This window comes from Capra hircus, chromosome 9, assembly GCF_001704415.2.
Source record: "Capra hircus breed San Clemente chromosome 9, ASM170441v1, whole genome shotgun sequence".
NCBI classification, from domain to species: domain Eukaryota; kingdom Metazoa; phylum Chordata; class Mammalia; order Artiodactyla; family Bovidae; genus Capra; species Capra hircus.
The window spans coordinates 59,391,812-59,408,227 of NC_030816.1; the positions used below are offsets into that span (position 1 = coordinate 59,391,812).

General features: G+C 45.4%; 1 protein-coding gene across 4 annotated transcripts in view; it reads right to left on the reverse strand.

The window, feature by feature from the left end:
* The window catches only part of SGK1 (serum/glucocorticoid regulated kinase 1), a 112,915-nt gene continuing 98,158 nt past the window's right edge, over nucleotides 1,660-16,416 (reverse strand). The window contains exons 1-12 of one of the 4 annotated variants that reach the window (XM_018053232.1): nucleotides 9,758-10,584; nucleotides 6,884-6,959; nucleotides 6,364-6,439; nucleotides 5,847-5,951; nucleotides 5,660-5,743; nucleotides 5,427-5,558; nucleotides 5,049-5,161; nucleotides 4,585-4,708; nucleotides 4,049-4,144; nucleotides 3,432-3,587; nucleotides 3,253-3,342; nucleotides 1,660-2,851 (exon numbers count right to left, since the gene is read on the reverse strand). In XM_018053232.1, the coding sequence (XP_017908721.1) occupies nucleotides 2,684-2,851; nucleotides 3,253-3,342; nucleotides 3,432-3,587; nucleotides 4,049-4,144; nucleotides 4,585-4,708; nucleotides 5,049-5,161; nucleotides 5,427-5,558; nucleotides 5,660-5,743; nucleotides 5,847-5,951; nucleotides 6,364-6,439; nucleotides 6,884-6,959; nucleotides 9,758-9,791 (1,254 nt within the window). In that variant the 5' untranslated portion in view covers nucleotides 9,792-10,584 and the 3' untranslated portion in view covers nucleotides 1,660-2,683. Of the gene's footprint in view, nucleotides 2,852-3,252; nucleotides 3,343-3,431; nucleotides 3,588-4,048; nucleotides 4,145-4,584; nucleotides 4,709-5,048; nucleotides 5,162-5,426; nucleotides 5,559-5,659; nucleotides 5,744-5,846; nucleotides 5,952-6,363; nucleotides 6,440-6,883; nucleotides 6,960-7,104; nucleotides 7,255-8,000; nucleotides 8,440-9,757; nucleotides 10,585-16,416 lie in introns of those variants that run through there. The other 3 variants (XM_018053228.1, XM_018053231.1, XM_005684782.3) reach the window with 3 other exon arrangements.

The following is a 16,416-nucleotide window of genomic DNA, read 5'->3' on the forward strand; positions in this document are numbered from 1 at the left end:
GAGCTTCCCAGGTGGCGCTAGTAATAAAGAATCCACCTGTCAATGCAGGAGACAGAGGAGTCACAAGTTTGATTCCTGGATGGGGAAGATCTCCTGGAGGAGGGCAATCCACTCCAGTGTTCTTGCCTGGAGCATCCCCATGGACAGAGGAGCCTGATGGGCTACAGTCCATGGGGTCACAGAGTTGGACATAACTGAAGTGACTTAGCAAGCATGTGGTTGACTTTGGCATTTGCGGTAGGTAAGGGGTTTAAAATGCAGCTAGTGTCTAGACGGAAGAGCCGTAACTCAGATGCAGAGCTTGATCAGGGGCTACCCTTTAGCAAGATAGAAGAGCCATGATAAAAGGGAAAACAACTGTCCCCAGAGAAATCCCTGTGCAAACTGAGAGGTCAAGATAAAGCGTGTGCAGTAGGCCTACAGCCGCAAGACCAACTATTGGAGGATCCCATGTATGCGAGGAATTTCTGGAAGGCCTAGAAAAGAGAAAAAGTCCAAACAGCTTGTGTACAAGATGATGCTCTCCTACAGTGCTCTTTTCCCTTCTCCCACAGGAACTGTTCCAGTGGGCTGAATACAGGTGGGCCCAGGCAGTGCCGGGTGCACACCAGTTCCAGAGGCTTCTGATCCAAGTCAGGGATGTGTCCCTTCAGGCTCCTTCTCGGAGCTGACACTGGACTCAGTTCGGCTCTGGTTACTCTCAGGAACCAGGAGTCCTGCCGGCTCAGCATTTTGGGAACAGAGCCACTTATCCTCATCCTCTTTAGTGGCATTCTCCTAGACTTGCAGACTGTTATCTTGATTTCCATTTCAACAAACTGCTTTATTGACCAAGTCTGCCCTTCCCAGCAAGCTCTGTAAGGGCAGAGATGTGTCAGCTTTGCTCTTGCCTTATCTTCAGTACTTGGAATAGTTGGCCCAGTGAAGGCACTCAAGTATTTGTTAAAGAATTACCTGTTACTTCAGACAAGACAAAGGTCGAGACAAACAGCCAACTTCACAGGGCAGGCAATAAACATAGGGAACATTACTTCATGACTGTCCTTGAGGCAGTTAACTGGACAAGGATTTGTTTGGATGGATTTGTGGATAATGACTGACATCATAGAATGCTGGTAAAGCCCTCAGATAGAAATTGGCTTTAGGGAATTCTCTGGTGGTCCAGCGGTTAGGACTCAAGAGCTTTTACTACCAGGGGCACGGGTTTAATCCCTAGTTAGGGAACTAAGATTCTGCAAACCGCACAGTGTGGCCTGAAAAAAAAAAAAAAAGACTTTAAGACTGCCCTATCGAAAATCCCATGGACGGAGGAGCCTGGTAGGCTGCAGTCCGTGGGGTCGCTAAGAGTCGGACAAGACTGAGCGACTTCACTTTCACTTTTCACTTTCATGCATTGGAGAAGGAAATGGCAACCCACTCCAGTGTTCTTGCCTGGAGAATCCCAGGGACAGGGGAGCCTGGTGGGCTGCCGTCTATGGGGTCGCACAGAGTCGAACACGACTGAAGTGACTTGACTGATTCTCTTCTGGAGTCAGAGATTGATGCTTCTGGAGGAGCAAGCCACTGTCAATCACAGCAGCATTACCATGGTTTTTGATTTTAAATGGATCTACTATTGTTCCCTTAACTGAAATATATAAAATAACGCACATGACACAATTTCTGTAAATATTTTTCAAGGTTTTATTGCAAACCAAAGTTGGTTTATCACACACACAAAAAGGTGTGTGGTAGGGAGGGGAGAAAGAATTGTACATATTATAACCATGTTAATTACAGTACATTAAAATGGTGGTTTACATTACAAATAAGCCTGTAAGTTTAAATATACTAGTGTTATAACCCAATGTACAGACTTTCTTTATACAATACATACAATTATCAGGAATGCAAAAAAAAAAAAAACCACAACATAAATAATGCCCATTTTATAGGTGACATTTTAAACAATGAAAACACCAGGCTCTGACTGACAACTGGGGCATTGGTCCATAAAAACCCTTTCTAAAAATAGAAATATTTGTAGCAGCAATGCTTTCTTTAAGCATCTGGATACAAGTCATTGCAAGACCATTTTCAATAAATTTTAGTTATTAACTGTATCTTACAAAAAAACAGTCTACACATAAATTTATCTTCCAAATATGGAAGAAACAAACAATGTCCCACATTGTAGTGTCCTGCAAGCGTCACATTGATGCATATAACTGAGTCCTTCTGTGAGCAAGCATACCACACTCACACGGCGGATCACACAGGGAGTCCACAGGGAGAAACAGAGAACGAGAACACTCAGCAACAGGAAAAGCTTTGGAGCTAACACGATCTCATCAGAAAAGGCACATTTCATAAGATTCGTTATCGTGGCCCGGACAGACCTCCAGAAGCTCCTTCTCAGACCAGCAGCCGCCTGCCAATGAGACCACTGCATCTGTCTCGGGCGGCCCTCTGCTGCTCATTTCAGAGATAGCACCACATTGGAAGGAAGAATAAAGAGGAAAATCTCACAAGCTCACTGAGGAGGATGTGCTCTTCGAAAAGCTTCCAGCAAACTGTGCAATAAGACTGCCAAGATGTGCAAGCTTCCAGGGATGTGCAAATTCTCTTTTACGATGTCCTGTCAGCTGGCAGCTCTGCCAAAAGGTTAACTAAAAAAATCCTTTGCAACCAACCCTAAGACCGTTCAGAGGAAAGAGTCCATGGGAGGTGCATAGGAAAAGCCCAGGAAGGCCTCAGCCGCTTCCTTGACGCTGGCTGTGAGGAGGAGGCTGTCCGGGGACCGGCCGATGGAGTTGGGGACCGGCTCTTCGGTGAATTCAGGATCAAAGTGCCGCAGGTCGCTGGGTCCGCTCTGTTGCAGGAAGAGGAAAACAAAACAAAACAAAACATGCTCCATGTCAAGAATTCACAGGGAAGACAAGGCAGGGAAATTCTTGTGCAAGCTTTAGGTGCTATATAGGGACCATCACAAACCATTTCAAGCACAAAACCCACCGGGCATGTAAAGTTTAAACTATGAAGGTCATGTTTTCTTTCTGTCTTTCACTACTTTAATTCATAAATGTGTTGAAAAATTATGTGACCTTCATTGAGATAGGAGTTCTACTTTTTCTGTGGGTAAAATAATGGTTTATGAATAAAATATCTGCCAATTTATTCCTTGGGGGGTCCCCCACCCCCACCAGTGCCATCAACTCTGACTTAAAAAGAGAAGCCCATGGGTTTCCATACATGCCCAAGAGAGCTACTCACCACATTTGGGTTAAAAGGGGGAGTAATCTTCTTATTAATGAGATCTTCCCAGTTAATTAGGGAGAAGAAGACATGATTCTTAATCTCCATCTGTTGAGAAAGAAACATGAATTTAGATACCTGAAATTCAGGAAGGGCAGTGGGGTCTAGTGCTCTACCCAGACAGAAACGTGACTCACAAAGTCATCCTTGGCACCCAGCCTCTTTGTTCTGTCCTTCTGCAGGAGGCCTTCCAGGACGTGTCTTGCAGAGTTTGTAATATTTGGCTTCAGCTGGAGGGGCTTGTTCAGAATGTTGTCGTACATCTCAGCTGTGTTTCGGCTATAAAAGGGAGGCTGAAAGAAGGGGGAGGATTACTTACTAGTCAACTGGAAGTTCTGGAGAGCACTCATTACCAATCAAGACTCAGACTGTAATGCATGAAGCTGGATTTGACAAAGTCTATCACTTGATAGGTTTTCTTTGCCCTGGATTTTTCAGTGACTATATTTTGCCACCCTGATGGGAGGCGGGGGTAGATGCTAATAAGCCATGTTTTTCACTCTCACATATGTTAAGTGTGGTCAAACCTAGCAAAGTGTGAACTTACAAAAGAAAAATCTACTAGGTAAGGGTTTATCTTAAGGCACCTATAATTTAACCAATATGCCTGTCACATCAGCATTTGTTAAGCTTACTGATAAAGAGAGAGACATGATGATCAAGTCTGCAAAGGGGTTTGTGTGCCCAGATGAATCTAGAGGGAGAAATGTATCAACCCAGGGCAATATTCCCCGATTCTCAATGGGCTACTCACCAGGCCATACAGCATCTCATATAAGACGGCCCCCAGGCACCACCAGTCCACGGTTCTATCATAGGGCTGCTTATGAAGCACCTCAGGCGCCAGATACTGAAAGACCAGGAAAAGAAGAGTTCAGAGCCCGTGAAACCAGGCACTGCCAAGACCAGGGGTGCGCTTTCAAAGGGCTGAGACACGCTGGGTCTACTTGGAGGATATATTTCTCTAGACTACGTCCTGATAAAATCGATGCCTTTGAGGCTGACTGTCCACTTATAGTCCTGATATTTAGAAAGCTAGTGGGTACCCCTCAGCTATCTTGAGAATTTAGAAACCTTCTATGACCATGGATCTTATCAACAGGCTCATTTTAACTAAAGCAACATGAGGCTTTGGAATTTCTCATGCCTCCAAGAGTAAATGCATTTTACTTGCACTGAACTGGACTAGAACACTTTTAAGAATACTCTTTCAGTAGTTAAAGGCACTAGTGCAATGATCTCTTCCTGGAGGAGTGGGTAGACCAGGCACCAAATCAAGAGTGTGCCTACCTCGGGCGTGCCGCAGAAGGTGGATGTCGTGCCATTGTGTTCAATGTTCTCCTTGCAGAGTCCAAAGTCAGTAAGGACAATGTGTCCTTGTGAATCTAGCAAAATATTCTCTGGTTTTAAGTCTCTGTTAAAAGAAAAAAAAAAGTAGTCACATAAATTAATTTCACTGTATGAGTAATTCTCTGTAAAGATCATTGCTAGGGGTGTTAGAAGCACTTTATATTCACTGTAGTTGTGTTAGTAAATCTAAAAGGGAGTCCTTGTTCTGTTAATCTATTCTGAATTAGGCACAATCCGTATTGGCTAGTTGCCTAGTGGAAGGGAGTCAAGACCAGTCACATGCTGGAGATCTGGTTTTAGATGAACAAGTTATGCCTAAACACAAATTATTTTAAGGTGCTGTCAAAGCTTGGGCTATGGTCTCTTTTACACCAGAAGGGCACCTTAAGAGCTCTTCAACTCACCTATAAACAATGTTCAGAGAGTGCAGGTAACCCAAGGCACTGGCTATTTCAGCAGCATAGAATCGAGCCCGTGGTTCCAGGAAGCATCGCTCCCTCTGGAGATGGTAGAACAACTGTAGAAGACAGAACCGAGTTAGCCTGGGTTGCCAAGCCAGAGGACAATGCATTGAATCAGTCTTGACATATATATAACTAAAGAGGACAATGGCAGGAAGCAGCCCTAAATAGTCTATTAACTATCTGAATGCTGGCAGGCTAAGGGAAATGCTAATTCTGTTAACTTTTCTCCTAACTATCTTTTACAAACTTTCCTCTCAAATTAAATGAAGTGGGCTATGCACAGACTCCCAGGGGTCAGTTCCCATCCCCTCCACTCACCTCTCCACCATTAATATAGTCTAGGACGAAGTACAGTTTGTCGGCCGTCTGGAAAGAGAAGTGAAGGCCCACCAGGAAAGGGTGTTTCACGTTCTTCAGGAGAACATTCCGCTCCGACATAATATGCTTTTCCTAGAAAAAGGACAATGAAGATTTAGTGGCAAATTTCAACTTGGCGCCAAGATTCCAGTGTAATGTTTAGTGAATGTCTTATCTCCAAGCCCAGCTCATACCTCCTTCTTTTTCAGGATTGCCTTCTTTTGTAAAACTTTAACTGCATAGAATGCTTCTTCTGCTTTGTGTCTTGCCAGGAGAACCTGAAATTTAAATTAAAAATCATTTTCCTGTTCACATCCAGGGAGAATGTAAAATTAGCGTATGAAAGACTGTAAACAATGAGAGCTTCAGATGTGAAATTACCTTTCCAAAACTGCCTTTTCCAATTACTTTCAAGAAGTGAAAGTCAGATGGTTTAGCATGAGGATTGGATGATGGGCCCAGGTTGATTTGCTGAGAAGGACTTGGCTGGAAAATAAAAGATTTTCCTTTAATCTTTTCCTTGCTTCAAAGGAAGATTGCGATAGTAAAGTACAGGCAATGTAAGAGATGGGATATCTGCAAATGTCTAGGCAGGTCCCCACACATCTATAGACACATTTCAAAATACCTTTTGTCCATACATGTGCATATTGCAAAACAGAGTATGGAAACTGTACACAATCGGGCTGTTCTTAAGCAGGTAACACTTTTATGAAATATGCCTTTCAAAATGCTCCACTGATTCATACTTAAGTGCTTATGTCAGTTGTTTGCTATGAACTAACAAGGCATTCCTGCCTTGATACTAACTAACATGCTATTTAAATTCATCCACATAGGGAAACTGACTCATCTTTAAGCTCCCTTCATTGATGTATCACGAATAGAGAACACTTACCGGAGGAGAAGGGTTGGCATTCATAAGCTCAGGCTCCTGAGGTGGGGAGATTTTCAAAATGGACTGAACTTCAGGGCTGCAGAGAGGAAAGGAACAACTTAGGACATCCTAACTCGCCACAAGGGGGCAGACAACACCAACAGTGAATTTCTGGCTCAACTCCGGAGGATTCAGCGTTTAAACTAAAAACACCCGAATCAATTACCGTTAAAGAAAACAATAGCTAAAATAATAAACCCAGTTAAACATAGAGATGGGAGTTGTTCTTCAAGGAGAGAAGAGGTGAATGGGGAAAACATGAAAATTTTATCTTCCGTCTCTAGTGCAAGCCAAATCAGCAAATTAATTTTAATGTTTTAAATGACTTCAATAATTAGAATTTAAAGAGAAAAGGGATCCCCACCCGTGGGAAGTCTTTGGCTTCCTGATCAATATGTTAATGGGAAGTACATCTTTACTGCTGGTAAATGGAAACTTCACTACTTATTTTTATTTACCCCAATTCCCCCCGGAAACTTACTGTTTGCATGCATAGGAGTTATTGGCAATCTTCTGAATAAAGTCATTCAGGCCCATCCTTCTCTGTTTCATAAAAGCTGCGAATTAGAGAGGAGAAACGTTTAGACAACGGCTTTGTAACATCCAACGCCACGCACATTAATCTGATCCGGGGCATTCAAAAACTTCCACTCCGCGTAACCTAGAAATAACCTAGAAGTCCAGCCGTATCCCTACACTCACCGATGAGAATTGCTACCATGCCTCTCATTCTGGAGTAAGTGAGGGTGTCTCTAGCAGCCTCGGTTTTCACCGTCATCGCCAGAGAGTGAGCACGAGGAGTCGTTACAAAAGGGAGACCGGCTCAGCCAACACTGCGCTCAGTCCCCGTCTCCTGCTTTATAAGCGTTGTGCCGCCGCGGGGGCGGGACCCACGCGACAACGAGTAAGCAGCGCTGTCCGGCCCCGCCCTCGGCCCCGCCCCCAGATGCCGCGCGGCTCGACTGGCGGCAAAGCGGTCGGCTGCGGGCGGTTCCGCCCCCGACGAGAGGGCTAGCCGGGAGCAGGGGTTGGGGGGCTCGGGGACCGCCCCGGGAGGGCCCGGCCGGGGACTGTTATCCGCCTCCCTCGGCTCCCGGGCCGGAGACTGGGAAAACCGCAGGCGGAGGGGGTGGGAGGGAGGGAGCAGCCGGGGTAATTTTCCACCTTTCTCATTTATTCCGCCTTGCGAGGAAATCAGAGTCGCGGCAGATCAGGAAATCAGAGCGGTTTCTGCCCGGTGCGCGGCGATCGGGGTGGCTCTGTGCCCGATCTGGTTTCTCAGACCCTCAGTTCGGATTCACCCCCTGCCCCGGCGCCGACTCTGATCCTCTCCCGTAATTCACAAGGCAGTCTCCCAAGCCCTCGCCGGGCGTGCAGCGCACCATCAAGTTATCTCAGGCGCAGAGCGGCAGCGCCGGGGGAGGGCGGCCCCTCACGCTCTTATCTTCGGAGTCAGCGTGGTCCCCCGGCTCCGGCCGCCCTGCTTCCCCGGTCCCATCCTCAGTGCAGCCCCAGATACCCAGCCCCTCTTTCCCGATCTGAGCAACTAGTGGAAGAGTGCGCAAGGCAAGTCTCCGCGTGGCGGCAGCGGCGCTTACCCAGTCCGGTCAGCAGGAAGGACTCGCTCCTTTTCTGCGCCTCGGCCCTCTTTTTGTGGCGGGGCCGAAGCAGGGACTCGAGCCGGGCCCTGGTCAGCGCGCCCTGCATCTCCCCCATGGGCAGCGGCGGCCGGGCGCGCAGCGGGCTGGGGCGACAGGAGAACACTGACGTTTCCTTGAAGGAGCCGCCGTGACTCAGGCCGGGCAAGATTTCCTGCCCCGCGTCCCAAAACAAACAAATGGCCCTTGTGCACGGCCGAGCCGCTTCCGAAAACGCCTTTTTTGTGCTTTTGGCCCAAGCCAAGCAAGGCTGAAAAATCCCAGAACTTGGAAGAGGAGGAAGGAAGGAAAGAAAGAGGGAAGGGGGAGGGAGAGAGGTCAGGAATGTGGAGGGGAGGGGGCGGAAATAAAATTCGTCTCTGCACTAAGGGGAAAAAAATATGCATTTCACTTTTTTTTTTCCCCCTAATGTAATCTTTGGGAACATTCTGTCCTTTCCGCATGTAATTTTTCCCCTTGCATTTTTAATCCCCGCCATGCTAAGAACACGTGAGGAGGTGGCAATTTAGGGGACCGACCTGGCGTGACCCCGGATTGGTGCGGAGCCGGCACCGCGGGCACCATCGACTCCCGAGGTTCCCTCTCCCGCTCCCCGAACTGAAAACTCCGCCAGGTCGCACCCCATGGTCTTAGTTTGTACTCGTCTTCCCTAGCCCTCCTCCGGTTTAATTCAGGGCAGACCCTGGAGTTTTACCACCTTGTTCTTTCTCTCGAGTCCCTGGTAACTGTGACTCCCGAAAGATTAGCCGGGCGCCTCCTCCGCTCCAGAAAGCAAAGGAGGGAGAGGAGCGCTGCAGAACCGCCGTGCGGTGCCTTTCAGTAACCCCGCCGCTCGGAGATGCCTGGGAGCTGCAGCTTGACCGCCGGTGCGAGGACTCGCGCCAGCGCCAGCAAGGAAGCCAGGAGCATAGCGACTGGGCCAGGAGCCGGGAGGGGGCTGAAAGCTACTAAGTTCGCAGGGTCGACCGCCTGGCGCTGGTCAGTGATGTCTGCGGCGGCTGCCCTGCCATGACCCCTTACTTGCCAACGGCCTTGCCATTTCAAAGTTGCCTACTGGATCTGACACACTCCGAAATACCAGCTGTCACACCAAGAATAGCCTGTGAAGGGGGTTTTCTTTAGTCTTGGGTAGGAATTTGTTTTGCAGGCACAACCACCTCAATTTGCCCGAATGTGATCTGTAGCCTCAACTGCTTTTTGGTTTGTTCAGTTACAACAGCCCGAAACTGGCAGAAGAGAACAACACATCCTGGAGACTGGCTGGGAGATTTTGCTCAGCACCCACTCTTTAAAAAGCACTTAACTATTGCCTGAAAGGGACACTTCCAACCCAAAGCAAGGTTTTTAGGAAACTCCAAATCGCAGAAACTGGCCCATTTCTGCTTCCTCTTCCATGGATTCATCATGTAACAGGACTCTATGATTGCCCATGCCCCCACAGCCCATGCTCCACCTCAGCAAGTCTAGCCTGGGGCCTGCTCCCACGAGGTTTCTTCCCCTTTTGAGGAAGTCAAAATTTTGAAGAATGCCCAGAAACACCAAACTGCACCAAGGTTTCTGCCAGTTTGTTTTTTAAACATTGAGAAACTTCCAGAGACTCACTTCCTGTGCCCTCTCCATGCCAAGTAACCCCAAATCCTCTGCGCATCTTTGTTCTACCCATTCCATCCAAATGATAGTAATAAAAGCAAACAAACCTTTCAAAGGGGATTTTATAGCCTCCTCTTTCATTCTTCAGGTTGCTTAGGATATGAAGGTTGGGGATTCCTTTCTGGAGGCTGGAGGGAGAGCTTAGTTATGGCTAGAGTAGCCTCCCTGCTATGTGCCTTAAGACTGGAAGCTGGGATGACAAGGGAGCATGACTCAGAGGCAACTGTCCCAGCTTTGTTATGAACCCCACTATATATAAAGGCAATTTCCATACAGGAAGGGAACAAGCTGCAAAGTTCACCACTGGGCCACTTTATTCCCTTCATTGCAACATCACCCAGAAAATTATAGTCATCAGTGTCCTGGGTTTATTACACCCCCAGCAAGACACACAAGAAATGTAACCTGACTGATTATCATCACAAATCAGTGCAGAAAAAATTCAAAACACATGCGCAGGGTTCATTTTCTGTCAAAGACGCTCTTTCCCGCATTCCAGGAGGAACGAGGAATTTGAGTCAGAGGGCTCTAAGTGGAATAGAGAAGAGGGCACAACCATATGATTTGTGGTTGGAACCGAAAGGCCTCCTCTGATGTGCTCACCCCTCCCCCTCCCCTAATGTACAGCCTTTGGAGACAGACGGTCTGCTAAACTTATCATTTAACGGGGAGAATCAAGTTGTTGAGACTGGCTTTTCTTCCAACCGGATACCTGATGGGTGGAGCAGGCGCCCCCTGTTCTGTCCCAGCAACCTAGTAAGACTTCCGAACAGGAAGGTGACACACGACGGCGGGTGGATGGGGTAGGGGGGAGGTAGGCGGGGAAACTGTGTGAGACGCGCGCCTAACTCTGCACAGGCTTTAGGTTGTCTTGTGGCCCCTGTTCCGACGCTTGATCTGTTCTTCCTTCCCGTCGCCAGCCTCTTTCCTTGGTTCAGATAGTGCTCCCACCGGGAGGAATCCGACCCCTTCCCTCCCACTCCGTGAAGGTGAAGTGGCCGGAGTTGCGTCACCAGAATCTGTACGTAAATACAGTCTAGAGGGCGCTCGCGTTCTCCGGGAGAAGAACTCCCGAAGGCGCGTTTCCCCCACCTCTCTCCTGGAGTTTAATCAGTTCCAGGTAATTCCTCTACACCTCACGCAAAGAAAATATATAGACGGCTAGATATGAGATACGCTAATCACCTCCTCACTCGTCCATGCCAATCGTCTCATTTATTCTTCATACTGGGAAAACTGCAATCAAAACCCCCAGACGGGAATTATTCACCAAGACATAACGTTTGCACTGAAACAAAACGTTTCCCAATATATATGTATCTTAATGGAGAAGGCAATGGCACCCCACTCCAGTACTCTTGCCTGGAACATCCCATGGACGGAGGAGCCTGGTAGGCTGCAGTCCATGGGGTCGCTGAGAGTCAGACACGACTCAGTGACTTAACTTTGACTTTTCACTTTCATGCATTAGAGAAGGAAATGGCAACCCACTCCAATGTTCTTGCCTGGAGAATCCCAGGGACGGGGGAGCCTGGTGGGCTGCCGTTTATGGGGTCGCACAGTGGGACACGACTGAAGTGACTTAGCAGTAGCAGCAGCATGTATCTTAATACGAAAATTATTTTAGCTTTTCTTCTTAGTGATTAAGTAAAATTTTTCCTGATTGATGAATTACAAATACTGCAACCTGAGAGCTTTACTGAGATATGACTGTTTCCATTTAATTTAAAGGCCCAGAAAACAAATTTTTCGTATTTCTCAACGTATTAGAGAAAGTATTTTGAAACATAAAAGGACTTAACTTTTTTTTACTGTTAAAGTGTGCTAATGTCAATATAAAATAAAATCATGGTTTCACTAGCAAATTTCAGAACACAGACATTGATTTCTAAAATGATTTATCTTCTTCTCAGAAGCTTAAATATGAAAACATACAAATCTTAGGGATTTAAAAAGATATGGTATTTTTCCCCATTTTAATACAACTCCAATTTATAAACATGCAAAATAATTAATAAGTTCCCCTCTTGAGTTACTTCTTTAATGTATTGGCTATGTTAGTCTTCAATCCTTCATTCCTAGGTACAGTATCTTCCATTGATAATAGAGCAATATAACTATTTCATATTGCTCAAAGTGTCATAAATTCTAGAACAATCCTGTGCACAGTTTAGGTTCCCATATTTATTGGTTTATTAGTTAGTGCATAGAAAATCTTTTCCTTGGAACATCACAAAAGAAAGTACATCCGGAAAACATAATTATTACTCTAGAGAGCAACAAAATGCATTAGTTTTTGTTGAAGGTAGTCACCTAGTGCATGTCTTTTTTACCGTATTCATCAAATAGAAAATGATGATGACAAATGAGCTTATTCAAGATAGCTGTTACTAGCAATAATAGTAATGGTAATAATGGTTGGATGGCATCACCAACTCAATGGACATGGGTTTGGGTGGACTCTGGGAGTTGGTGATGGACAGGGAAGCCTGGCGTGCTGTGATTCATGGGGTGGCAAAGAGTCGGACACAACTGAGCGACTGAACTGAACTGAATTACTAGCTGCTGCTGCTGCTGCTAAGTCACTTCAGTCGTGTCCGACTCTGTGACCCCATAAATGGCAGCCCACCAGGCTCCCCCGTCCCTGGGATTCTCCAGACAAGAGTACTGGAGTAGGTTGCCTTGCCCTTCTCCAATGATGATAGTGAAAGTGAAAGCGAAGCTGCTCAGTCGTGTCCAACTCGCAGTGACCCCAGGGACTGCAGCACCAGGCTCCTCTGTCCATGGGATTTTCCAGGCAAGAGTACTAGCAATGGTGGTTAAATCAAAGTCTATTTATAGAACACAGGTTCTATAGAGATTATTACCTTCCCTGTTCGTAATTGCCGAAATTGACATGCATAAAGGAGTTAGGAATGTGATACAGCAGATAACTAAGAGAACACATTATCTAGAATAATACTGTTGAGTTATTAAAACCCACAAAACTACAGGCTTTATTTACGCAGGGCTTATTTTTTCCCCTTAGACAGTGGTTTTGAATAAACAAGACTATGCCCTGTAAGATCCTTGGAATAGAGTTGTGTTAAATAATGTAGCTGTCTAGTCTGCAGGCCTTACTTTGTTTCTTCTAACAGCATTTGTACTTTATTAAGGATTAAGCAAGTTCTTTTACTTCTGAGTTGAACAGATGATAGGCAAAATTGTGAAGTAACAATACTTGCTTTGAAGGGCAGATTTATCTCCTTCCGGTAGCCTTCCTTTGTCACTGAAGTAGACTTATATGCCTCTTTCACCTGCTACGCACGGCAGTGGCACACCCTGTGGTCCCCCAAACTCTGAAATATTGCCTCCTATCTCCTTCTTGTCAATGCCAATTGCTGTAAAGCCCTGCTCTCAGCTAATTATCACAGGAGATGTTGAACTGATCCATCCTTCATCTCTTCCTTCCTTTCTTCCTCCCTCACTGCCTCCTTCCTTGCCATTTATTCATTCCTGCAAGCATTTAGCAAGCATGTATCAAGTAAGTAAAAATACCGGTTTGGCCAAAAAGTTCCTTCAGATTTTTCCATACCATCTTATGGAAAAATCCAAATGAACTTTTGGCTAACCTGATATTAAGATCAAGGAACATAAATGTGAGTAATACGGTTATCTAACTTCTAAGCACTCATTCTAAGTGGGGAGACACACACATAAATTATGATATGACACGATGACTGTTAAGACAAAAGAGTTTGAGAACTCTGCCATAGAACAAAGAGGAATTTTCTACTGGGGAGGGCAGTGGACTCAGAATTGTTGAGGAAGGTCTCCACAAAGAAGTGATATTTGGGTTGACACTGGAAAGACCAACTAGGTACAAAAGAGAGAAGTCAATCTAGGCAGAGGACATAGCGTGAGTACCAAACTTTAAGGTTCTGTGCAGCATCTCTGCATAATTTGGAAATATGGTCCTTAGTCAAACTTTATACACAAGCAAATGAATATGGCCCTCTTGCTGCTACTGCTGAAGTGCGAAAACAGCACTTTCAGGTGAAATAAAAAATATCTTAGCTGCCTCTCCCCTCTTCCTCTCACTGCACCCCCCTCCAATAATATGGAATTAATAATGTCTTAGAAAACATGTTCATTTGAAGGAGTGCTGATTATTGGCCTGCAGAGGAACTTTTCTATCTGATACAGCTCTAGGCATGGTGGAACTCATTGATTCATTCATCCACAGATTCTTCTAGAACTATGCATCAGACATTGTGCTAGATGCAGGAGATACAGTAGTAAATATGATCTCACCTGGTAAGGGGCAGGTGCAGAATTACCTTCAAAGGTAGATTGAGTCCTATTGTGAATAGATCTAAAAGCCACAGAGGAAAATCCCTTTTATAAGTAGCAAAACATTACAATGTGTTTTGAAAAGTTAATTCAAACCAAAATGTGATTGATCACTCAACTATCACTCACTCCTTAAAAGGATACTTGCCTTTTTTTCTACCCCATCTCATTGAAAATGAACAAATTTGCATACACAAGCATATATAAAGAAGTGTTGGAAGTTGGAGTGGGGAAATTTATGTAGTAGGAAGATGGATGAGTGAAAGTTTAGACAAGCATAGTTATAATCTAGCAGGCATAGTGACATGCTAAGTCACTTTAGTCACGTCTGACTCTGTGACCCTATGGACAGTAGCCTGCCAGGCTCTTCTGTACATAGGATTCTCCAGGAAAGAATATTGGAGTGGGTTGCCATGCCCTCCTCCAGGGCATCTTCCCAACCCAGGGATGTAACCTGAGTCTCTTATGTCTCCTGCATTGGCAGCTCTTTACCACTAGCATCACCTCTGCTCGGTCAAGGTCAGAGCGGCTGGATGGGAATTCCTTCAAAGGCTTGACAAGGTTACCCTCTTTGTTTTTCAAAGTCCTTCGTCCTCCCTTGGTCTCCATGCACACAATGTTCCCGAGTAGGCAATAAGAAAATTAAATGCCATGATAAATTCTTACTACCAAGTGTTTGAAGTAAAAGCTAAATTTTAAGATGGAAAAAGCAGAGAGTAAGCCAAAAGCTAAACCAAGGGAGTTTTTGCTTGCTCAAGGTGGATGGGAGATAATAGAATGTAAATATGGGTCCATTGAGAAGGGAGAATCAATCAGATCAGGTCAGAGAAGACAAGCAGCACAAAAGATACATCTTCTAATTGTTTAGCTTACCCTTCAGTTACAGAGAGAGGTATAAACTCCAACCAATGGTGGCCTGTTCTTTAATCTTTCAGGCCTTCATGGAGCGCCTCTTTTGTGCCAGGCACTGTGCTAAGTCCTGTATCTAACAAGGATGCCCAAGATGAGCAGTGTTGCTATACTCAGGGAGGGCAAAGTCTGTATTTAAATTGTTAAATTGAGCAGCACTTTCCCAAAAGCACAAGTATGCTTACATATAGTTCTACTTTTCCTAAGGCCCTGCTATGCCTTAAGGCCATTACAATACAGGCTTGGGCATGTTGAACCCTTTCGATTATCTACTTTCTCAAGTGAAGGAACAGGAAGTTTTCTTGCAGCTCTCATACTGTACAATTCTGTGATATCCAGGAAAAGATAAATCTAAAAAGGAGCTTCTGAAGGCCCATGTCATGTGACTTATTTTAATAATGCTCCATAGTCAGCTAATTCTTTGCATGCCTCTCCCCTCCCTCCATTGTCAAAGATTTTGGGCTGTTAGTTATTTAAACCTCAAGGGTCTTATTTAACTCTCAGGTGTCTCTCTGGGCTTTGAGTTCCTTGAAGACCAGGCAACACAAACAATTCATGCTGCTCCTCTGCCTAGCTATTACCGATTAGATCCTTCTTCCCCTTTCCCTTCCAGATTTGCGCTGTCTAGGCTAGCTGTTCCTGCAGACCAAGCATGTATCTGGCTCAGAGAACCTTGTGCTGTGTCCTTCACCTGGAATGTTTCCCTCCCTGGATGCTCACGTGACTGGATCCTTCCTGACATTTGTCTCTCAGAGTCAACACCACTTACACAGTGTCACTCATCCTGTTTCAGTTATCTGCATATTAGTTTTATTACCTGACTTTTTGAGCATTTGTTATATGTCTCCCCCAACTAAAGATATCCGTGGCTATCTGTGAGCCACGGATAGTACCTATCTCTTCTGCAGAGTATCACTGATTTAAATGTTAATCCTACACAAGAAATAGTCTCATAGAAACATCTAGAAGTGTTTGACCACATACCTGGAAACTACGACCCAGTGAAATTGATACATAAAATTAACTACCAACAACCCAGCCCTTGTCAACTTGGACCCATATTCATCTCCTTAAATCTCACTTAATCTCTATAAAAGGACAGTGACAAGGTCATGTTTCTATCTGACGTGATGCAACTATCCTGCATACAACCCAAATCCTACTAATCCTTTCCCTTAGAAGAGGACGCAAAGTCCTCGTAGGTTGTTGACTGTTTTTCTTGAGCACCGATTGGTCTTATAGTCCCATGTCTCCTTCCAAACAAAACGAGGAACCAGCTGCACTGCTCTTAAGTTCTGCACACGGAAAGAATTCTCCCCCCATGGCTCCCAGCTATGTCCCAGGAAGAGGGTATCATACTGGAGCTATCCACTTCTGTGATCAAAGCTGAGGACTCGCTGATTCTGCCGGTAACTTTGTGGTGTCCTCTATCACATGAGAGTAGGACACAACTTCATCTCACACC